This window comes from Delphinapterus leucas, chromosome 7, assembly GCF_059928025.1.
Source record: "Delphinapterus leucas isolate spDelLeu-1000000601 "Yukka" chromosome 7, BTC_Dleu_Yukka2, whole genome shotgun sequence".
Classification (NCBI taxonomy): domain Eukaryota; kingdom Metazoa; phylum Chordata; class Mammalia; order Artiodactyla; family Monodontidae; genus Delphinapterus; species Delphinapterus leucas.
The window spans coordinates 12,801,800-12,827,301 of record NC_143135.1 but is presented as its reverse complement, the minus strand read 5'-3'; the positions used below and the strand labels follow the sequence as shown (position 1 = coordinate 12,827,301).

Below are 25,502 nucleotides of genomic sequence, written 5' to 3'. Positions count from 1 at the left end.
ATCCTCTTTGATTTGACTTTGTCTACATCTCTCTTTTCACTGCTCTGTTTCTGTTATATCATGGTGGTTGGACTATCTACGTTGTTACCCCTCCTAGAGGATCACGGCCTTAAGGGAGGGCTCATGTCATACAGTCTTCAAAGGGCCCCACACATAGTAGGTCCTCCATAAAATACTGACGGGTAAATGAGAGCATCATCCTGAGAACTGCCAAGCAGCAGACTTGGGAAGACGGCAGGGACTTCACCTTGAGAGAATCATCCATTCTACACCTAGTGCACCTACAGTAATCCAGTGGTCCTCAATCTTTGCTCCACCCGGACACAGGTGAACAGCACTTTCCCACAGACACAGTCAGGGCTATTTGAAACCACAGCTCACCAGCTGTTTCTTTACTTCTTTTTCCTCCCTCTCAGGAAAGAATATGCAAGTTCAAAGGAGCAAGAGAGATGTTATTATAGGGATAAATAGGAATTCATTCTAACTTACTATTTTAAAAAAGCAAATCGTTCACAAACCTCGGTACCGAACGATCACTGTAACAGTGGATGTGAAACACCCCTCACAACTGATGGTGACACCCCGGTTTGTTAACACCTCCTAGGGTTCAGAAACACTGCATTCACCATCACTTTTTACCTGAAATGTTGCCATGGATTTACAAAATAATAGCTACCTAACAAATGTTCATTGAAATGAAACTAAATTCTCCGTGGCAAGCTTTCAGCCCTGGGTGGGCTTCCTCCATCCTGCAGCACTTTGTGGGCAATGCCCCTGGCTGGTCAGGTGTTTTGTAGCCTGAGACTACATCTAACTACATTAGATGTTCACCTCAGCAGAGCAAATCCAAGGAGGTGATACTGTGTGGATTGCAGATCACCACCCCTCCAAATCACATAATACATGTGAAAAGTAAATTAATTGCTGGCATATATATATACATGTATCAGGCGAAATACCTGCATTCTCTCTTTATTCTTAGTCAAAATCAAGGTGGTCATTTTTGATGGGCCCAGGGAGGTGCCTTTGTCTCTTCCATTTAACTAAAATAAATGAACACATTCTCACTAAATTTTCCACTTGGACAAGTGTGATTATATAAAACACACAGAGTAATTTTTATTCATGCATGTTGATTCATTATGATACTCTAACATGAAAAGAGAGGCAGAACACAAACAAATAGTAATTTGAAGAAAAGAAGGAAACTAATACTTATTGAATGCCTACCATATGCCAGGCATTTCACACACGGTTTCACATTGAATATTCTCAACAACCTTATGTGTAGATATTATTACCCCAACATTTTAGATGCAGCAACTGAGCCCCTGGATGGTTAAGTAACTCACGGAAAACTACATAGTGGGGATGGAATTTGAACTCAAGACAGACCCCATAGCTTGTGCTCTTGCCATTATTACACTAGACACCGAATGGCCCTCAATACTGAACAGAGATGGCTGTGCTTTGTGCGGGCTCCTCCGTGTAATGCTGTGGGAGCTTATTCTATCATCCCTAACCACAGGGCAGCATTCCACACGAGGAGGGCCTCATGCACCCTATTTGGCTACTATTGTACCCAAACCTATATATATATATATTTTTGTGGTATGTGGGCCTCTCACTGTTGTGGCCTCTCCCTTTGCAGAGCATAGGCTCCGGACACGCAGGCTCAGTGGCCATGGCTCACGGGCCCAGCCGCTCCGCGGCATGTGGGATCTTCCCAGACCGGGGCATGAACCCATGTCCCCTGCATCGGCAGGCGGACTCTCAACCACTGCGCCACCAGGGAAGCCCCAAACCTATTTTTATACATAAAAGAATCAAGGATTTTATAGCCACACTCCAAAGTACTAAAAGTTGGGAGAACTTGTCTCCTCTGTTTCCTACCGCATCCTACTCTGTATGTAGCTTCCTGCTTACTTGTTAAAATACCCAGCAGACCCTAAGGTCCCTGAGGCAGGGATAGTGTTTTGTTCAATGTTGCACTCCCAGCATCCAGCAGACAGCCTGGTGCGTAGTAGTTACACAATACAATTTGATGAATGGATGGATGGATGGTTAAAGCAGCCAGCTCTTATGTTTTGGGTATAAAATCACAATTCACCAATATGTGATATCAGACTTCAGTGGTGTCTAATCCAAAGCAGTGTCAGTGTCCCCACCAATTTTAATGTTCCCCTGGTACTGACAGTAAGAGTGACAGAGGGCTATTGCACTCTTCACCCTCTGAGAGAGACGTACTAATTGGAAAAATCAGAGAATCTGTGTGACAAAAAGTCAAGAATGGAACAGAATAGAGAGCCCAGAAATAAACTCATGCATATATAGTCAATTAATTTTCAACACAGGAGCCAAAAATAACCAGTGGGGGAAAAGACTGTATCCTTAATAAATGGTGCTAGGAAAACTAGATATCCACATGCGCAAAAGAATTCAACTGTACCCCGCCTTATACCATACACAAAAGTCAACCCAAAATGGATTAAAAATTTAAATTCAAGATCCCAAACTGTAAAACTTTTAGAAGAAAACATAGGGGGTAAAGTTCTTGACATTGGCAATGATTTTTTGGATTTGACATCAAAAGCAAAGACAATAAAAGCAAAAATAAACAAGTGAGACTAAAACTGAAAAGCTTCTGCACAACAAAGGAAACAATCAATAAAATGAAAAGATAAGCTTCTGCACAACAAAGGAAACAATCAATAAAATGAAAAGATAACCTATCGAATGGGAGAAAATACTTGCAAACAATATAATCCAGCCTTAAAAAGGAAGGAAATCCTATCATTTGCAACAAAACATATGCACATGGGTGGAGGGCATTATGCTAAGTGAAATGAGCCAGACAAAGACAAATGCTGCACGGTATCACTTACATGTGGAATCTAAAAAAAAAATTCAAACTCATAGAAACAGAGAGTAGAATGGTGGTTGCCAGGTGCTTGGGATTGGGGAAAATAGGGAGAGGGTGGTAAAAGGATACAAACTTTCAGTTATAAAATGAATGAGGTGTGAAGATTACCATGTATAGAATGGTGCCTATAGCTGACAGTACTGTGTTGTATAATTTAAATTCGCTAACAGAGTAGGACTTAAGAGTTCTCAGCAAAAAAAAAAAAAAAAGTGAATATTTCTTTGAGGTGAAGGATGTGTTAATTAACTAAACGGTGACAATCCTTTCTCAATGTGTGTATATATATATATATATCAAATCATCATGTTGTAGGGCTTCCCTGGTGGCGCAGTGGTTGAGAGTCTGTCTGCCAATGCAGGGGACACGGGTTCGTGCCCTAGTCCGGGAAGATCCCACATGCCGCGGAGCGGCTGGGCCTGTGAGCCATGGCCGCTGAGCCTGCGCGTCCAGAGCCTGTGCTCCGCAACGGGAGAGGCCACAACAGTGAGAGGCCCGCATACCGCAAAAAAAAAAAAAAAAAATCATCATGTTGTACACTTTAACCATATTACCAAAAAAAAGGTTTTTAATAAATTTTTCATGAGTGAGTGAAAAAAAAAAAGTCAAGCAAAAATACTACCTCATTCAACCTTGGTTTTTCATTTTTCATCATTGAAGAACTGGTATTCTCTGAATTTTTGAAAAAAGCAGGCTGCTTTTGCAGAGTAGAAGCAAACCCTGCCCATTCCTAGAAGGATAGCAAAGAGAATATTTTGCAGTTGCTCTATTACAATTAATCAACTCATAATTGACCCAATTCACCCAAGAGTAAAACTCCCACCTCTGAAAGCATTTTCATCTTTAGAAAGCAGGGGGTATGGTGTGGGCGTGGCAGGCAGGAAGGAGGTATCCAAGTGTCCTTAGCCTGGACCAGGCCTGAATTCTCAGCCACCCGGAATCTCTGGTCTAGTTCTAGCCACCACTTTTCCATTACCATCTCCTTCCTCTGGAAATCCAGACTTGGTGGAAACCCAGACTTGCTATGGTAGAGTGTAGTGGAGGATTAGTGCGCTAAGCTGAAATCTGCTTAGGGATATCCAGAGGACCCATGGGAGAGTTCTGAAATCCAAATAGAAAACTTCCCCCTGCCCTATTTCCCATTCCCTTTTTGGTTTAGAGTAAGCCTTAACTCTTTGTCCTGCTCCCTCTGTAGAAAACTCTAACTGGACAGTAGAAGTAGGCAACAGAGCTTTCTTACTGAGGCATCTTCTGTTAACTTTGACTCCTGCATCAAATTACTTTTCTGATACTGTTTATTTCGCTGTTTCCTAGACTGAAGTGGCTTCCTTTTTTTCTTCTTATACATCTTCTTCTTCTGATTCAACTATTCCATAAAGCACAGAGAAATTAGCCATTGAGGATTCCAGCGGTACGCCTACCCACACGTAGCACTCTTTTCACACAACACTCAAGACACAATGGCTAACCCAGTATGTGTGCCCTCACAGTGTTGAACTGTTGTTGGTTTGGAGAATCAAAAAACAGTTCAGTTACCTCATTACCAGAGACCCCTCCCCACTTAACACCGTCCAAATCCCCCTATTATAGATATACTGCCAAAGGGGCACCTATACCAATAAACAAATATCTGTGATATAAAATTTGAAAGCACATTACTTATGGCAATATTGGCAGGTACAGATAATACTGATTATTAGATGTGTGCTTAATAGACACAGTTTGGTTGTTACCATAGGGTGGCTTTAATAATTAAGCAAATGAAGCTCAGGACTAATTTTCCAGGTACCTATGGTGTGGTGAAGCTTATACTGATGCTGCTGTAAATCCAGCTGAAGAAACTGTAGGGTCCAGTCTGATATGGCTGGTTCCTTCTGACACAGCCTTAAACTCACCCTATGATGAAGATACTTCTTAATGCAACTAGGTAATCAGGTGCACAGTGAACCACAACAAACATTTTGCTGTTTCTAAAGCTCTTATACCATCTATGTGAAAAACAAGTCTGTTAATTGATGGGGCAGAAGAAAAATTACTTAATATATGGAAATATAAAAAAACTACCTAAGACCATGTAAACAAACATTTTTTTAAAAGTATGGCTCATTTGTGGGACTCCCCTGGTCTGGGAAGGTCCTACATGCCGTGGAACAACTCAGCCCGTGTGCCACGACTACTGAGCCCGCGTGCCACAACTACTGAAGCCCGCGTGCCTAGAGCCCGTGCTGTACAATGAGAAGCCCGCACACTGCAACGAAGAGGAGCCCCCGCTCGCCGCAACTAGAGAAAAGCCCCTGTGAAGCCAAAAATAAATAAATAAATTTATTTTTTAAAAAAAGTATGGGTCATTTTTTTAAAATTTTGTTTATATTTTATTTATTTATTTTTGGTTGCGTTGGGTCTTTGTTACTGCGTGTGCGCAGGCTTTCTCTAGTTGTGGCGAGCAGGGGCTACTCTTCATTGCGGTGCGCGGGCTTCTCATTACGGTGGCTTCTCTTGTTGTACAGCACGGGCTCTAGGCAGCGGGCTTCAGTAGTTGTGGCACACGGGCTCAGTAGTTGTGGCGCAGGGGCTTAGTTGCTCCCCAGCATATGGGATCTTCCCAGACCAGGGATCGAACCCGTGTCCCCTGCATTGGCAGGTAGATTCTTAACCACGGCGCCACCAGGGAAATTCTGGGTCATTTCTAACAACCTCTATCTCTTAACATGGGTTTCACTTTTAGTTAAACTTTTTTCCCCCACTTTTAATTAATTTTGGAATAAATATGGAGTTCTCGCATGTTTCCCCCCTAGATTTAAAAAAGAAAGTTATAAAGGACAAAATGAAAGACTCCAGGGCAGGGTAACCAGTTAGGATGTTACTGCTGTATTTTCTGCAGATCTTGGGATAGTTGAAAATTCTTCCAAATTATCCAGTAGTGTCATGCTTTCTTTAGGCTGCTACTTTCTGGGTGCAAGAGTCTCTATAATCTTACCTCATCTGCTGTGTTCAGTAGGTGAACAGGAAGACCATCTGAGAAGGAGCTGTCAGAACCACTGGTGCTGTTTCCAAAAGGAAAGGAAAAAGGGAGATACCTGTTATTAATGTCTAGGATGTAAAATGCCTAGCAGACCAGCAGCATGGGATTAGGACACCTAGTCTGCTATTTGCCCTCATTGCCTGTGTTTCAATTACTAAGAATTCTTGATAAGCATATCCATTCATTCATTCTGAACACCTACTGCATGCCAGGCAGTGCACAGGAAACAGAGATGAACCAAGTGGCAAAATAAACACTGGCCGGATGGGCAAAGCTGCCCTTGGCAGTGATTGTGAGAGACTGTAGGATTCTTAATGAGCGGCCCTGGAGAACAGCAGGGGACTGGGATTTGTCTGAAAGCAGGGGCTTTGTCTCGTTCATACCTATCTAGGCACTACCAGTTCAGAGAGCAAGGATCTGACTGGGTACTCTTCAAAAATGTGTTGAATATGCAAATAGATATATTTAATAACAAAGAATCTGTAGGTCAGAGATTAGGAGTATTACTTTTATCACCCCAATTCCCCCTTCAAAAGTTCTGGAGCACATCTAGATTGATCTAAAGTTCTCCCCACAAACTGTCCCCTCCCCTTTTCTTCAAAGGCTAGGAGGAATGAAGACACAGATAATCCATCCTTTCTTCCTTCATCATGTCCTTTGCTTCTGTGTCACATTATATTTTCCCCTATCCTGGGGTGTGGTTGGCTAGAACTGAAAGCTGCGCTCTATGACACGTCCTCCGTATATAAAAAAACGTCTTAGGCACAAAACTCAAATCTCCTGGGAAAAGACAGCACTTCAAACCACTCTTTTGCTCAGCACTTTCATTCTGCTCAGGCCCCCCCGCCCTCCCATCAGTGCACAATGAGGAGCCCCACAGCAAGGCAGCAGGAAGAAAGCCCTCTCTTCTCTGATCTAATTCCCAACTCCCTGTTCTCACAAGGCTTTTCCAGTCTGAGGAGTAGCCTTTGAGGCCACTAGATAATAGCCTCTGAAGTCCCTTTCGGAGGTAATAGAAAACTTTAACAAATGGGATAAAAAACATTAGATGCAGTATACCCCAGATGATGTCGAAAATCATGTATGTGCACACAGACAGAGCAAACTCAAACTGGGCTTGCACAGAAGTCTGCTTTTCTGTGTAACCGTGTGAATGGATAGGAGGAGCCCCATGGAGGCTGGTGCAGAGGTTGGCAGATTGGTTTCAATAACTCTTAACTAAATGCCTCAAAGTATCCCTGCTGAGCCTGTCAGAATGCAGTCAGGATGCTTCTGAGTTGGTCCCCCTGGGCCCTATATGTATGACTTGATATGCGGGAGACATTTTGTTTTTGAGGCTGAAAGTGAAGAGGGTTTGATGCAGTGGTCCTGGAGAGTTAGGCAAAGGATTCTGGGACAGTGGAAGAGGTGACGTGGTGAATGGGACACCCTACCTGGGCTGCTGGTCTGGTTTAAGGTTCCTAAAGAGACATTTGGGAGACTCAGCCAGCAGAACTACTTTAGGACCCAGAATCAATGTGCTACATAGAGTGGGTGGGCGAGCCATCCCCTTCCCACTTTCTACCACAGACTACAGTGCAGTCTCTAGCAGAAGGCCGCCATGCCCTGACCAGAACCTTCTGACTGGGGACAGCTGGGGCGGTAAGCTTGAGTAGCAGGTGTTCTGGTATACCTGTGAAATAACCACCCCCTACCTGGGGGCTTCTTAAAATAGCTGTGGAGACTATTAGAGTGGGCCCAAGATCCTACATACTAAATGAATTCAACAAATATTTATTGAGCTCTCCCTATGTGCCAGGTACTGTTCTAAGTAAATGAGATACAGAGATGAACAAAACAAAGATCTCTGACCTTGTGGAACGTACACCCTAGTAGGGGGAGACAGGCAATAAATAACAGACACAACAAAGACATAAGTGATATAGAATGACAAATGATACAGAAGGTGGTAAAATGCTATGGAAAAAAGCAGAGCATGTAAAGGGGTTGAGGAACGGCAGGAGGGTGAAGGCAGGGGAGCAAGCTGCAATATTAGAGTAATGAGGGTAGAGGCCACACTGAAAAAGCTGGCGCTTAAGCAAAGACTTGAAGGGGGTGAAGGAATTAGCATTGTGAATATCTGGGGGAGAGCAGTTGGAACTGCCAGTGCAAGGGCCCTGAGGTAGAGCGGGGAGGCCAGTGTAGCTGTAGCAGTGTGTGAGAGGTGAGGGTGGAGGTCACAGAGGTAGCAGATGGCTAGATCCTATAGCCTTGTAGGCCACTGTAGGGTCCTTGACTTTGTATCTGAGTGAAGTGGTGGAGCCACTGAGGTGTTTTTAAACAGAGGAATGACACGATCTGATTTACTTTAAAAGAATCACTCTCCTGGTTTTCTTTTGGCCGTGCTGGTCCCTTCCTAGTCTTATTCGCTGGCTCCTCATGGTCTCTTTAACCTCTTACAGCTATGGTACCCAGCTCAGACTCAGCCCTCTTCTCTACTCTACCTGCACTTACTCCCTTGGGATATCTGCCACACTTAAGGTTTAAATATCATCTATCCATGATGACTCTCTCCATCAGACCTCTCTACACTGAACTCCAGACTCATATATCCAACTGCTTATTCCATATCTCCGTTTAGACATCTACTAGACACCTCAAACTCAACATGCCCAGCACTAGATTGCTGATCTTCATCACCCCCCTAACCTTCTCCACCCACTTCATCTTCCCCAGCTCAGTCAAAGGCAACTCCATCCAACCAATTATAGAGTCATTCTCTCTTTCTCTCATGGCCGATATCCAATCCATAAGCAAATCTTAATGTGTGAACCTTCAAAATATATCTAGAATCCAACCAGCTCCCACACCCCCAAACACTGCTACACCCCTAAGCACCATCACCCTTCTTCTGTATTATTGCAAGAGCCTCCTAATGAGTGTCCTGCTTAGACCTTTCCTCTTTACAATCTCTTTTCCACATAGCAGCCCCAGTAAAACCTAAGTCAGGTCACGATACTTGTGTACCTAAAAACTTCCGAAGGCTTTCCATCTCCCTTGAAGTAAAAGACAAAGGCTTCACAATTGCCTGCGAGGCCCTACACAAACTGCCTGCCCATCTCCCTAATGCTTTCTAGAGCCTAGAAGAGAGGCTGTCAAAGATCAGGCACTCAATACAGAGTTGTTGAAGGAATGAAGTGCATTCAAGGGTGCCGTGATTTATTCAATATTTTGCACCTGAGGTTCAAAACCGACAAAACAACAGAGCAGGCAAGACAATTTAAAAAAAATATATAGAACCCCTATGTTTTTTCTTTGAAATGAAGTTTGTTACCTGGATTCAATGTCAGTCAAAGAGATGTCACTCCAGCTTCCTTCTAAATCCATATCTTGTCCAAGTTCTTTGAATTTCTTATGGATCTCCTGTTGTAAGAGCTCTTTAAGCTCTGCTAGACACTGCATGAACTATGGAAGTGAAAAAAAGAACTATTTTTGATTATTCATTTAGTTATTCATCAGATATTTACTAAGTATACGCTGAAAGGCACTTTATTTATTGCTGGGGACATAAAGATGAGTAAGCTGTAACCTCTGCTACTAAGGACGTGTTAACAATAAGTTACATGAGCTGTAAGAACAGACAGAAGCATTTTTAGGGCAGAATATCAGTGAACACTGCTTTAGTCACTTTTCCCTGGCTAAAGCCAATAATACACTTCTTGAACAATGCAAAGGTCAGATTTATTTTATTTTATTGAGTAGGGAAAGTTAGAATGGGGTTGTTCAGAATTTGGCCTACGGCAAATCTGATTTAACAGGCCCTATGTTGAGGTCAAAGTGTCTTTTAAGTATTTTTTAATTGAACAGTTGCATCCAGAGTGGTGCATGTCATGTGTTCCCAGGGCCGACATTTCAGAGGGGGTATGAGAGACGAGTTAGAGACCATGAGTACAGGCTCCCTTTTAAGAAGGCGAGTGGTGATGCGAAATAGAAATAATCTCCTGGAGCAACAAGGCTAAAGGAAGCCTTTGTTTGTATTTAGGATGGGGGCATCTTGAGAACATCTGCAGTTGAGGGGAAGAAGAAAAGGAAAAAACTGAGGGCACAGAAAAGAGAGGAGGTAACTGAGGCAAGACCTCAGGGAGGCCACAGGGGAGGTTGGCAAGTGCTTGAAGGACAGGGATAGTTTTGGAGAAGAGAAAGGACACCTGATTTTCTGAAATAGGAGGAAGGGAAGTAAGAATTGGTGCTGCCACAGCTAAGCCTAGAAGTGAGGGAGAGGTGTGCTGAACGGAAGCTGGCACCATGGCCTCTGTTCTTGGGGAAGTATGAGGTCTTATTGTTTGCTGAGACTGCAGGCTGGGGGCTTTCTTATTTTCTTTGACTAGAAAAACTTCAGAAAAATATTAAGAGGAAAATAAAGATTGCCTGTAATCCCACTGGGCTGACTTCGGACCCATGTGAAAACGATCACAGTAACATCACCATATTTCTCGAAACCCCATTTTTACCTTGGTTCTGTCAGGGTCACAGAAATCCAGAAGGGTGTCACAGACATGATAACCCAGGGATTTTAGATCCTCAGGGGTAAAGTGAGTGTCTCTCTTATTGCCTGCGGAAAAAATCCATAACACTTCTTATTAAATCTTAATGAGCAAATGCAAATCTAATTTATGAATATCTCGTTAGAAACACCACCTATGATTCTAGAATATTACGCTTCTGGACAGGGTCTCTCTCCTTCTAGTTTTAGTTTGATTCAGGAGAATCTCTGACAATGAACAAGTTTACAATCATGATGGCTACAGTTACTGAGGCTTTACTCTGTGGTAGGCACTATGTCAAGTGCTTTACATGCACTGCCTCATTAAGTAGTGCCTGTAACGCAGGTACTATTATTATTGCCAGTAAACGGAAATTCAAACCCAGACCTGCCTGATTTCCAGGGCCTGAGCAACGACTATGCCATACTGCCCCATCAGGTATTACGTTTCACACTCATATTTTGGGTTCTCAAATTTAACATTAAGGCACAGACAAGAAAATCTTCTAGGTCAATTATTTCCCCAACATTCAAGGAGATTTCATCTCCCCAGTGCTTTGCTTGGCGTCCCCTTGCCATGCTGGCTTATGATATACAAAAGAGAGCTTACCCAGTGTGGACCCACCAAAGGTAGACTCCATGGTATAGCTGTTTAGGATTCCCATCCGCCACATCACGACTCGTCCTGTTCCTTCTTTGCACTTTTGGACTTTAAAATTACAACTATGGAAAGAGAACTAAAGAGAAATCCAAGCCCTCTGTTAATTATAAATTGGCAAACGTTAAGATGTCTAAAATTCACTAATATGAATTAAAAAAATGGTTCCCTTGGGTTCTGTATGTTACTTCCTAACGTATGTTCCATAACATACTAATTCTAAGAGATGTTACTAGATGTAACAGAGGAAAAAAATGAGTTCTGTTGGTCAGGGAGAAGAAGGTTTAACAAGACCAAACAGGCCTCCTCTGCGGGACTTCTCAGAGCATTTAATATGTTGTTGTGAACGCTGACCCTCCAAAGGGGAGAGAGTATATTCTGATTTTCATTGCTCATGAACCCTTCCTTTCCTTCGCCACCTTCCCCAGGGACATTTTGCAGGACTAGGGTTCCTTGAGGGCCTGTTTGGGAATGCTGGCTTACTTTAGCATTCAAGGCACTAGCCAGCCTTTCTAAGGTTTATTTTCTACCCCTCCCCAACTTGAACCCTTGGGTCTAGCTGCATTTGCCCTCTTTCTATGAGCTGTGTGTGCCCTGCCCCTACAGCCTCTGCCTAGAGCTCTTCTGCTGCTCATCACTAACGTTTCTGGCTTGGAGTTCAATATCCTCCACTGTCTTTCATGACCGCCCCAATTCTCTTTCCTCACTTGGAGTCTGTAAACATATACTTTGCAACTATCCCAACCTATCCTGTCCTGCTGAAAATGCTTTAGAGTTGGAAGGCGTCTCACTACCAGTGATTTCTGAATTGTGCTCTCTGAAATCCAGAGGTTCTACCGAGGAGCCCCAGGGCGCTCCTGCTGCAAGAACTGAGGAGGACACAGGACGGCAGGGTGCTGAGCCCTCCCTCCGCCCACTTCAACTAGCGCAGCGCTGCTTTTCATTGTTTTAAACGCTAGGTTCCGGATGGGATTTCATGTGAAGAAAAGAGATTCCTGGAAAAAACAGGAAGATTGAAAAAAGAAAAGGAAAAAGAAAGGAAAGAAGGGAGGGAGGGATAAAGGGCAGAAGGAAAAAAGGCTTCCTTTTTCTTTCTTCTTTGTTTTTACAGATAAGAGTAGCAGAGACAAAATATTTGTCCTATATCTTTATGTGAGAAAATTTACACTGTCATTTAAATACTTTTCTGAATCCAGCCTTCTTCTTTCTTCTTTCCAATGACAGTTACTTTTTGTGAATTTATGATGTTGAAAACCAGCTTCTAAATCAATGCAGATACAACTGTCACAGAACTGTTACTCAGCCAACTATTAAAGACTTTTAAGTTGTTTTTATTAGCCCTTTAATATCTTGCAGTTATTTGTGATCTTGTATTACATAAACGTTTCTGTGGAGGCTCATATAATATTAGCATTTTGCTATTAGCAATATTAGCATTTGTCCTTCAGTCCCTTCTTCCACTGCCAAACACAGGATGAAAGATGATAGAGAATTCTACCTACTAACAGTTTGAACCTGTGCCTAGAGCAATTAAAAAAATCATCTTTATTGAGATATAATTCACATACCGTAAAATCCACACATTTAAAGCACACAATTCAGTGATTTAAAGATATTCAGAGTTGTGCGACCATTACCACAACCTAAGTTTAGAACATTTTCATCACCCCGAAAAGAAACCCAGTACCCCTCATTAGCAGTCACTCCCCATGCCATCCTCCCCACATCAGCCCTAGGCAATCATTAACCCACTTTCTGTCTCTATAGATTTGCCTCTTCTGAACATTTCATAGAATGGAATCATATATGTGGCTTTTTGTGTCTAGCTTCTTTTACTTAGCATAATGTTTTCAAGGTTCATCCGTGACCTAGCATACCAGTACTTAATTCTTCTTACTGCCAAATAACATTCCATTGTGTGGATATACTACATTTTACTTATCTTTTCATCGGACACAGAGTAATTCTTAAAGCCACACGTTTCTAAATTCTTGAAGTCCAGGTAGCTGGGATTTACCCAAGATAATGGAGAGATAAAAGTGGCAAATCAAACACTGCATATAGGAAGCAATGAGTTATCCTTCCCCCTTAGTCAATGGACAGAAAATTACCTTACATGCTTACCTTATCTGGTGCATTTTTGCTTAACATTAAAGGAAAGACTCGCTCGTGAAGCCAGAACTTGTGATCATTGTTATTACAGCCGTACAGGAAGATATTACTCTTACGGCTGTGGCCGTGGAAATCACAATACAAGAGAACCTCCCTTTCTTCAAGAAGTCTGTTGGGGGTGGGGGAGGCAAACAAAGAACTCAATGGATATACAGGGCATGAGCATGATCAAGGATCCTTTGGAGTCTCTTCCTTAAGGATGTCTGTTGATACTTTCCCCCCTAAGAAAATTTCAGCCCCTAATGACCTTCAAAGGACCCTATGCCCAACCTCAGCCCCTGCTGGAAACATGTCACCAGCACTCCTTGCCTCTGCCAGCCAGAGGAGCTTGATGGAAAAGGGGATGTGGAAAGGGGAGATGGGTAGGCCTTGCATAAGCTGACAAGAAAGAGGAGAAAATCTACTAAAGGAAAGCCCACTCTGGTGCAGAACTGTGGAAAAGAGAGAGAGGTAGAGAGGGGAAAGAACCAAAGAAAGCCTTGGTTTCTGACATTCCAGGGCTAGTTCCTTTAAGACTCAGCTCTTCTTTGTTTCCTGATTACCAGGACACCTCCAAACATCTTCTCCATGATGACGGTGGTGGTAACAATAATGCCCCACATTTACAATGTGCAGGGTACTGTGCTAAATAGATTACATGGATTATCTCATTGAATCCTCACAGTCACCACCCAGCACAGGTATTATCATCCCCCTTCTACAGATAAGAAAGCGGAAGCACAGAGAGGTTAAATCACTTCCAAGGTCACAGAACCACCCAGTAGTAAAACCAGGTCTCAAACCCAGGCCTGCCTGACTCCAATATATGTTCTTAGCCATTTTGCCTACCAACCCAACACAACTCTCAGCCATTCACACAGATATGGTGAGAAGGTGCGTGCGTTCACATATTCGTATCTGCTGCAGTTGCATGCCCAGCGAAATAGAAGCTCCCTTAAGGCGGGTGCTATTCTATCATAGGCTTCAACTGCTTTTATATATGCTTGGAAAATGCAGATTGATTTATTATTCTTTTTTTTTTTAAAAAAAATAAATTTATTTATTTAATTTTGGCTGCATTGGGTCTTTGTTGCTGCACGCGGGCTTTTCTAGTTGTGGCGAGCGGGGGCTGCTCTTTGTTGCGGTGATCAGGCTTCTCACTGCAGTGGCTTCTCTTGTGGAGCACGGGCTCTAGGCACATGGGCTTCAGTAGTTGTGGCTCACGGGCTCTAGAGCGCAGGCTCAGTAGTTGTGCCCCACGGCATGTGGGATCTTCCCGGACCAGGGCTCGAACCCGTGTCCCCTGCATTGGCAGGCGGACTCCCAACCACTGAGCCACCAGGGAAGTCCCATTATTATTCATTCTTCATAAGAGGCAATATAAGATGGTAATAAGGCATTCAGACTCTGCAACCAGAGAACTAGCTCTATGACTTTGGGCAAGTTTCTTAAACTTTCTGGGCCTTAATTTCCTCATCATATACAAGATGGGGATATTGATTGTGCCTACCTCACAGGGTGAATGTGAAGATTAAACGGGTCATGTGTAATACTGCCTGTCGTACATAAGCACTCACTAATTGTTAGGTACTACTATTATTATTACTGTTACACAAGTCTCATCATGAAGTCTCATCATCAAGAACTCCTTGACTTTTGACCTTTTCCATTCAATCATTTCACTTAGAAGTGAAATGCTTCTAGCTGAAATCTCGCATGTTCAGTTTCAACCCAAAGCTAAAACATGATTTAAAGTTTGAAAATGAACAAACCCAAGTGGCTGCAAAGAGAACGTTGAAGACTGTCCACAAAGCTATACCCGATTCCTGTGCCATGAGAAGAGATCTCATGCCATCGGATAGTGCTCACAGCGTTCAGAGTAAGACCAATAGATAAAGGCCTCACCTCTTGATCATGTTCCTGGTGTGCCAGATACAAGGAAAAGACTCCTTCAGAATAGTTTTATAATGCCTGTTCAAGTCCCTTCCAGCCAATGAACAACGATAATTCCCCACGATCACTCCGTCTGGATTTAACATGGGAACCACTTTGAAGATAAAGATATCTCTGAGGAGCTGGGCATCTGGGGAGTTGCTAAGGATGAAGTCCAAAAAGCCTTTCATAATCCAAGAGCCATTACTTTCCCCAGGGTGCACTCTGGCAGTCAAGACCACAGCTTTCTTTGCAGCTGCCTCTTGAGGGGTCCGGGCTGGGTTGGTGATGGTGAGCAGGTAGACGATGTTTCCTGCAAGGCTCCTGCATAAAGTTCGGAGTTTGCAGAACTGAGATTGGACGGGGCTGTTTGCCACTGACAGGAGGAAGCACTGCAAGTCAGTGTACGTATATGGGTAGAAGTGTGCAAAGAAGCAAGTGTCCTGGTCATGTGGAAACTGAATGGTCCATGTGAGACAGTAAAAGGGCTGCTGCCCATCATCCGTGTTGCTCCTATAGTACCTGATTTCATTTCCTTCTCTCCTCCAGCCAATGCTGTGGGTGCTGGCATCCAATTGGGAATACATGAGTGGCTTCATCCCTATAGTATAAAGGCTCTTGGGTTTCAGGAGGTTGACGATGGTGAAGCGATAGGTGACATCTTTTCTGGTGTTCTGAATTCGAAAATAAAACCACTGAGTGTGCTTATTTGTGTAGAGGTCAGTTCGCAAGGTGAGTTCATACTCATAGGTGTTTCTGTCATAGAGAACACAGAAGAATATCTCTATAACTCCACACGCCCCTCAAAAAACAAACATTGTTTCCCTCTGGTAAAAACAGATCTTATTACAACAGAAAAGCCTGCTACATCACATATTTATTTTCTTATTTCCCTAGTTTTCCAACTCACATATTAGGCTAGCAGGAACTTGGGGAAAGAAAGTTTATTCGGAGTGGGACAGGAAGAATCTCAAAACTTACACTGCTGCACAGCATTTCTGGGAGCACTGTGAGCTTCTTGGTATCTTTTGAGAGTATCCAATAGCAGTTTCTAACCACTTCAACACATTTCTCTTTAACACACTGAACAGTAGTGAAGCCAGAGCCCCATGTTGGCTGTTAGCTACATCCTGGACATCATCACTGTAGAGGAGACCTGTAAGCCCTCTGTGCTATTTTTATATCTGATCCTCACTTATTTGAAGATGAGGGGGCATCTCTGGAATGCTTTCACCTTGTTGAACTTGCAGAAGACAAAATACAAATGCCAAAAAGCATGGAAAGATATTCACCCACATGCATAATTAATGAAGTACAAATTAAAATAGGATGCCCTTTCCCCCTCCATCTCATCAACATTCCAGTGCTGCGAACCAGGCACTCTCACACACAGTTGATGGGGACTGAAATCACACTGGGAGGGCAAATGGGCAAAAACTAGCAGTACTGAAGTGATCAAACCCTGAACCAACAATTTTATTTCTAGAGTTTATCTCATAAAACCACAAATACTTAAAAATATAAATGCAGGGAATTCCCTGGTGGTCCAGTGGTTAGGACTCTGCGCTTCCACTGCAGGGAGCATGGATTCGATCCCTGGTCGGGGAGCTAAGATCCCGCAAGCTGCACAGTGCGACCAAAAAAAAAAAAAAATGCCTAAGGGTATTAATTCATTAAGCAAAATATTGTAAACATCTTAATTTCCCATCAGTTGGGGACAAGGTAAATAAGGTATGGAGTATCCATACAATAGGACAATAGGAATATCTGTGATACGGCCATAGAAAAATATTTAAATTTTATTAAGTGGAAAAAAGCAACATGTAAAACAGTATGTATACCACTTTCCTATTTTAAAAAATATATAATTTGTGTATATTACATATTATAGAGAGAGAGAGAGAAAATTAATGCATATACACAAAACTATACACAGTTGCTGCATCCAGGAGGTATGATTATAGAACTGCAACTTTTATGGTATTTTTATTGAGACTGTAAAAAATTAATAACCAGAAACCCAATTAAATAGAGTTGGGAGACCAGAAGAGGGAGCTCTCATGCCCTGCAATGATAGCAGAGCCCAACAGGAAGAAAAAAAGACTCCTTTCCCTTCCTGGCAAGGACTCAGCCAATGAAAAGCCACGGACCCTTTGTTTACTGGAGCCCTCCCAACTTCCTTCTCCTCTCAGTGAAAGTTTCTCCCTCTCTTGTAGTGTGGGACTTGCATGTGGCGTCCCCCGTGGTTGCAGACCCTGAATTGCAGTTCTCTGCCAATCCTGAATAAACGCATCTTTGCTGGAGAAATATCTGACAGTCTGTTTATTTCAGGTCAACAATGCAAATTTCAAACGCGCACTAATTTCTTTTAGAAGTAGAAAAAATAATTTAGATAAATTTTCATTCTGAAAAGTATGAGTCACAATGATTCCATTCTTCTTCATCGTCCTCACAATTACCTCTCATCACTTTTCTCTTTCACAAAAACACTCCTGATCGCTAACATGATTCCTGAAGACACTTCTCAGTCACTTCAGTCATCATCCCTTTGGGAAATTCCTCTGTTACTCACACTCTAGTAGCTTTCTGCAGGTTCCCACTCTCAAACCTTGATTCAAACAGTAGAGTATCATCTTCTGGTCCTTGCAACGTGACTGCCAGTTCCTTGATAATCCCTGGTTTGCCTCCCACTCTGGAACTGGTGAAATAGGAATCTTCGGTGGGCACTGCAGATGAGACAGACATACTCGGTCCAAGTTTCACTCAGAATCCATCTATCCAGCAAATATTAATTGAACCCCTCTGTGTTCAGCACTATTCTAGCTTAAGAACAATGAGTATTTAAATTTTCCATTGTCCTTGCTGAGACTTTTAATTTTTAAAAATGTATATATTTGAAGACCTTTAAGTAGTTTAGAGGACTTCCTTTTGCTACCTGGTTACCCTTGGCAACTCAAATACTGCTTATACCCATTTAAACTCTAATTTAAAAGGATGTTGGCAAAAAATTACATTCTAAGTGGAGCACCGGAAAACATTTGCAATCTTATTCTACAAGAACAAACAAAAAGCCAAATAGCACCTATTTATTAATTTAAAAAGAAGATAAAGGGGGGAAAAAAAAGAGAGAAAATAAAGTACACTCCATGTCATTGTTTGGTATATCATTCCAGATTTAAATATAACAGAAATAGAAGCATGAGAAGAACTGGCACGAGTGCAATTTGTCTAAGAGGGGAAACAAAATATCATAGTAATTAGTGAAAAGAAAAGGTTATGATTGAAACTTTTTCTTTAACATTAAGCTAAAACAAAAAAACATTACACAATTTATATTATTTTATTTAGGAAAATTTAGATTATAATCACAACCTCTTTCTAATCTTTGGAATAACAAAGAATCAATTGTTCATTTTTTTTTTTTTTTTTGGTGGGCTTACAATTTTTCAGACAAATTCAGTGAGAATGCCATGTGACATCTTTGATTTTTTGTAGTTACTTTTGCAAAACTCTTTTAGTCCCCACGGTTCTCCCAAGGATTCTCTTTGTACCACACTGTTCTTATCAGTTGTGTCCAGAAGAATCTATTTTGTCATCTTTTGTTGATGTTCTCTTTAACTGTTAACTGATAAAAAATTTCTAGATTCTCAGTTGTCAATGGCTTTGCAGTGGTGCAAGCAATTCTTTAACATTCATCAACTTCATACAATCCTGCATCTCTTGTAAGGATAATTTTACTATTAAAAATATTTATTTATTTATTTGGTTGCACTGGGTCTTAGTTGTGGCAGGCGGATTCCTTAGTTGCAGCTTGTGGGCTCCTTAGTTGTGGCTCACTGGCTCCATAGTTGAGGCACACAGGCTCCTTAGTTGTGGCATGCGAACTCTCAGTTGCGGCATGCACGTGGGATCTAGTTCCCTGACCAGGGATCGAACTCAGCCCCCCTGCACTGGGAGCACGGAGTCTTAACTACTATGCCACCAGGGAAGTCCCAGGATAATTTCAGCTTGCAATTAATTTTTTACTGTACTTGCATTATGTTGTCAGATGTTAACAATATCCACCATCAACAAGTGACTGATACCAGCAAAGATGCTGACCATCGGGCAGGATAGATACGAGAATTAAACAAATAGAAACATGTAGGGGTCTGATTTTATAAGTAGTCAGTTCATTAGTAAGTATATTCACATTATGATGACTTTTGCTTCTATACGCAACCTTGCCACTGTGGAGACTTAGAGAATAAATATTTGGATAATAAATGAAAGCAAAGGAGAAAGCGAGCATAAAAAGGAAGTAAAAACAGAAGCAGCAGCAGGAGTACAAGTAAATCCATTTAAGAGTTGGGGACCCATGTTATTCGATCTCTTCATGGAACCACAATCAAAGTACAGATCGGCAACCAGATGTCATTAATATAGGAATTTCAATATTTTCTTTAGTCTTTAAGGTAACTTAAAAACGATCCAGGGGCTTCCCTGATGGTGCAGTGGTTGGGAATCCACCTGCCAATGCAGGGGATACGGGTTCGAACCCTGGTCCGGGAGGATCCCGCATGCCGTGGAGCAACTAAGCCCATGCGCCACATCTACTGAGCCCGCGAGCCACAGCGACTGAAGCCTGCATGTCTAGGGCTTGTGCTCCGCAACGGGAGAGGCCACCGCAATGAGAAGCCTGCGCACCGCAACAAAGAGTAGCCTCTGCTCACCGCAACTAGAGAAAGCCTGCACACAGCAACGAAGACACAACAGAGCCAAAAGTAAATAAAATAAAATAAATTTTAAAAAACAAAACAAAAAAAATGATCCAACTCATAGCCCACAGTAACATTTTTCAATAACAAAACCTCTTTCTTATTTTCCCCTCAATATCCTTACAGCAAGTGGTTGCTCTAGGTCTCCTAAGCTAACAAACTCCCAGATTCTCCCCAGAGCCCCATCTTCTCAGTTTTCTGTTTCTTCATTCCTCCAACAGTGTGGGCTCAACTCTCCTTGATGAATCCAAAGGACAAGAAGATCAAGACAGCTGCCACAAATGTGTAGTAACAGGACAATAAGGACAATTCACAAAAGCTGCCATATCAGGAGAATGATCTCTCAATCCCAGGGTTTCCTCCTTTGTAGAAATATGTCTGGATAGAACAGATGAAGCGGTGGCGATTCATGGTCATCTGATTTATTGAAAATGACTACAGCAAAGTCAACGAGAGGTGAAACAGGCTTATAATATCCAAGAATTTCTTGAGGTTGCAGGAGCAGTATATCCCCTACTATTTATAACCCAAGTCTACTGACTTATGATCTGAGTTTAAAGTCTCCCAAGCTCCTCCTCAGACATTCCATAAGGTGGAGCTAGGTAGACTATGAGTTGCTTCACCTTTTCTACCTCACCAGCTTTTGCCAAAATAGTAACGAGAGCTCAAAATCAAGGCAACTGGGAGCGGAGCATGTGTAACCACATCTCAGATGGGTCCTCTCTGCTAAAACTGGCTCATTTTATTTTTCTAGTTGTAGGAATGTAAACACATTGCAGTCCCTCCTTCCTATTACAGTTCTTTTCTGTAAAAACCTCCCCTGATTTCACTGACTTAACACATCTCATTTCTACTAATTATACTTGGTACATGTTCCTCCTCCAATAAAATAGATTTCTTTTCTGATCATTACTATCTATTAGCTTACTTCTCTTTAACATGATATATCTTTTCTGCCTTAAAGGTTACTATTACCATCTGTTTCACATCCTCCCCAGCACTTGTTATTGTCTGTATTGCTGTTATAGCTGTTTTAGTGGGCTTGAAGTTGATTCATCCTTTCCATAAATATCCTTTACTAAACGGAGGAAATTCTCTCCTATTTCTAGTTTTCAGAATGTTCTTATCATGAAAGGCCTGATTTTGTCAAATGCTTTTTCTGCATTGATTGAGATGACTGTGTTTTTTTTTCCCCTTTGTTCTATTAATGTGGTGTGTCACATCAATTTTCTTATGTTGAACCACCCTTGGATTCCTGGAACAAATCTCCCTTGGTCATGGTATATAATCCTTTCCATATGCTGTTGAATTTGGTTTGCTGGTATTTGGTTGAGGATTTTTGCATTTATGTTCATGAGGAACACCAATCTATAGTTTTCTTGTGATGTCTTTGTCTGGCTTTGAATACTGGCTTCATAAGAAGAGCTGGGAAGTGTTTCCTCCTCCTCCTCTGTTTTCAAAGTTTTGAAGCATTAGTGCTATTTCATCTTTAAATGTTTGGTACAATTCAAACAAATCCTGTTAAGCCATCTGGCCCAGGGACTTCTTTGCAGGAAGATTTAAAATTACTAATTCAATTTCTTTGTCATAATCTGAATTTCTTCCTCAATCAGTTTTGATATGTTTTTCTAGCAATTTCTCCTGTTCATCTATGTTGTTTAATTTGCTGACATAAAGTCATTGATAGCATTACCTTGTAATTGTTTTGATTTCTGTAGAGTTGACGCTTGTGTCCCCTTGCATTCCAGGTTTCTATAATTTGTGTCTCCTCTCCTTTTTTCTTGGTTGATCTGGCTAAAGTTCTGTCAATTTTGTTAATGTTTCCAAAGGACCAACTTTTGGTTTGATTTTCTGTATTACTTTTCTATTTCACTGATTTCTGTTTTTGTTTTATTTTGTTTTGTTTTTGCGGTACACGGGCCTCTCACTGCTGTGGCCTCTCCCGTTGCGGAGCACAGGCTCCGGACGCACAGGCTCAGCGCCATGGCCCATGGGCCCAGCCAATCCGCGGCACGTGGGATCCTCCCGGACCGGGGCACGAACCCGTGTCCCCTGCATCGGTAGGCGGACTCTCAACCACTGCACCACCAGGGAAGCCCTGATTTCTGTTTTTATCTTTATTATTTCCTTCCTTCTGCTCACTTTGGATGTAGTTTGCTCTTATTTTTCTAACTTATTAAGGTGGAAGCTTATGTAATTGATTTGAGATCTTTCTTCCTTTTAAATACAGGCATTTAAAGCCATAAATTTACCTTGCAGTGCTTTGGCTGCATCTCGTAAATTTTGATATGTTGTTTTATTTTCACTCAGTTCAAAATATTTTTGAACTCTTATGATTTCTTTAACCCATGGGTTACTTAGGAATGTGTTGTTCAATTTGCAAATATTTGTAGATTTCCCAGATTTCATTCTGTTGTTGATTTCTAATTTAATTTTACTGTGATCAGACAATATATCTTGTACGACTTCAATCCTTTTAAATGTATTAAGACTCGCTTTACAACCTAGTATATGGTATATCCTGGGGAATTTACCACGTGCCCTTGAAAAGAATGTGTATTTTGTTGTTGGGTACAATGTCCTGAACAGTTTTATAAAAGACAGGAATTCTACCACTAGGATGCCTGCAAATTAATGCAGGAAACCACAGAGTAAATGACAGTCATATGCACATACTACAAAATACTCACTATGGTTCAGGAGGTGGAGAAAAGAAGAGCAAATTCCCCAAAGATCCAACATCTGATTTTCAGGAAGGGGGATAACAAGGAAGAAGCTATAAAAAGGACTCAGAACTATTAAGAAAACATAATAACATTTTAAAAAAATGATTGAAAATTTAAAACTGATTGGTCATGAATTTCAGGGCTCCCACTCAGGTTGGTCTGGAAAAGACAGTTTCTTTATCACTAAAATATGACTTTTTGAAAATCACTTTTATTATAGAAAATACATTTTTTGTAATTTGGTCATGATTAATCACTCACTGTTCAGTGTGATGACAATACCTGAATCTAACTGATAGACAACTGTGCCTTTTTCTTCTCCTACAATTTCTGGTGCCTTTTCATTTCCTGTAGGTTGATAGAAATATTCTGGTTGAGGTGGAACCCACTCTGAAAGAAGACATTAAAAAGTACAAAATAAGAAATAATACAAAAAAAAAAAAGAAATAATACAAAAGGCACTTTATTAGAACTGACATGAAATCATAATAATGATTATTCAAATGGCTAGTAGGGTGGAATCAAACCAAATTCCCACCCTAAGTTTCCAGTGTGTTTGTAAATTAATTATGTCTTGCTTCTTTCTATAAAGACTATGGAGAAATTTTTAACAAAAAGCATATACAACAGAAGTATCAACTTTACTTTTTTAGATTTTTTTGATGTGGACCATTTTAAAAGTCTTTATTGAATTTGTTACAATATTGCTTCTGTTTTATGTTTTTTGGGTTTTTTTGCCACTAGGCATGTGGGATATTAGCTCTCCGACCAGGGATCAAATCCACACCCCCAGCATTGGAAGGTGAAGTCTTAACCACTGGACCGTCAGGGAAGCCCCAGAAGTATAAACTTTAAATAGAAGACCTAAAAATAAGGCAGAAAGGTCAATATAGTTGTTCCATCAACTCTTCAAAATTTGTCCCTGAGCTCCTGGTCAGGAAAATATGCTCAGCTACATATTTTTTATTAATATAGAGGAATAAGTATATCAGTTTCTTCAGAGGAAACAAGGTTTTTTCATTAACACTCAATTCTGAAAGATTTCTCATATGACACTTGGGTGACTTCTCAATATCATTTTAAGTACAGTAGCCAGTGATGAAAGCCAAGGGCATATATAAAGACACAACTTAAATTCAACAGTACATCAAAAGAATCACACACCATGATCAGTGGGATTTACTCCAGGGATGCAAGGATGGTTCAACATTTGCAAATCAGTCAATGTGATACATCACATTAACAAAAGGAAGGATAAAAATCATATGATTATTTCCATACATGAAGAAAAAGCATCTGACAAAATTCAACATCCATTTATGACAAAAAATCTCAACAAAATGGGTATAGAGGGACTACCTCAACATAATAAAAGCCACATATGTCAAGCCCACAGCTAACACCATACTCAACAGTGAAAAGCTGAAAGCTTTTCCTCTAAGATCAGGAACACGACAAGGATGCCTACTCCCACCACTTTATTCAACATAGTACTGGAAGTCCTAGCCAGAGCAATTAGGCAAGAAAAAGAAATAAAAGGTATTCAAATTGGAAAGGAAGAACTAAAACTGCGACTGACATATATTATATACAGAAAACCCTAAAGACTCTATCAAAAAACTGTTGGACCTAATAACAAATTCAGTAAAGTTGCAAAATACAAAATCAATACACAAAAATCGGTGCATTTCTATACACTAATAATGAACTCTCAGAGAGAAATTAAGAAAACATTCCCATTTACCATTGCATCAAAAAGAGTAAAATACCTAGGAATAAATTTAAACAAGAACTATAAGACATTAATGAATGATATTGAAGAAGACACAAATAAATGGAAAGATACTCTGTGCTCAAGGTTGGAAGAACCAATATTATTAAAATGTCCATACTACCCAAAGCAATTTACAGATTCAATGCAGTCCCTATCAAAATTCCAGCGGCATTTTTCACAAAAGTAAAACAAACAATCCCAAATTTTATATGGAACCATTAAAGATCCCCAATAGCCAAAGCAACCTTGACAAAGAAGAACAAAGTTAGAGTCACCATGCTCCCTGATTTCAAACTCTATTACAAAGCTATAGTTATTAAAGCAATATGATATCTGCATAAAAAGATACATAGATCAATGGAACAGAACAGAGAGCCCAGGGAATTCCCTGGTGGTCCAGTGGTTAGGATTCTGTGCTTCCACTGCAGGGGGCACTGGTTTGATCCCTGGTCAGGGAACTAAGATCCCGCATGCCATGTGGCACGGCAAAAATAAAATAAAATAAAGAATAGAGAACCCAGAAATAAACCCATGCATCTATGGTCAATTAATTTATGACAAAGAAGGCAGGAATATACAATGGGGAAAGGACAGTCTCGCCAATAAATGGTGTTGGGAAAACTGGACAGCCATATGCAAAAGAATAAAACTGGGCCACTATCTTATACCACACACAAAAATTAATTCAAAATGCATTAATGACTTGAATGTAAGACCTGAAACCATAATACTTCTAGAAGAAAACACAGGCAGTAAGCTCCTTGACACAGGTCTTGGTGATGAGTTTTTGAATCTGACTACAAAAGCAAAAGCAACAAAAGTGTAAAAAAGTGGAACTAAATCAAACTAAAAAGCTTCTGCACAGCAAAGTAAACCATCAGCAAAATGAAAAGGCAGCCCTTTATTTTTTTAATTTGGCCATACCACATGGCATGCAGGATCCTAGTTCCCCAACTAGGCATCGAACCCAGGCCCTGGCAGTGAAAGTGCAGAGTCCTAACCACTACACCACCAGGAAATTCCCAAAACGCAACTTTCTG

At 41.1% G+C, this 25,502-nt stretch overlaps 1 protein-coding gene across 1 annotated transcript in view; it reads right to left on the bottom strand.

Annotated features, from left to right (window-relative positions):
* Window positions 1-25,502, bottom strand: part of AGBL2 (AGBL carboxypeptidase 2) — a 46,574-nt gene that overhangs the window by 2,821 nt on the left and 18,251 nt on the right. The window contains 11 exon segments of the mRNA XM_089914855.1: window positions 960-1,043; window positions 3,543-3,650; window positions 4,161-4,286; window positions 5,898-5,964; window positions 9,256-9,386; window positions 10,433-10,533; window positions 11,075-11,201; window positions 13,247-13,403; window positions 15,179-15,961; window positions 17,778-17,931; window positions 22,971-23,078. Of these exon segments, the coding sequence (XP_089770981.1) occupies window positions 960-1,043; window positions 3,543-3,650; window positions 4,161-4,286; window positions 5,898-5,964; window positions 9,256-9,386; window positions 10,433-10,533; window positions 11,075-11,201; window positions 13,247-13,403; window positions 15,179-15,961; window positions 17,778-17,931; window positions 22,971-23,078 (1,946 nt within the window).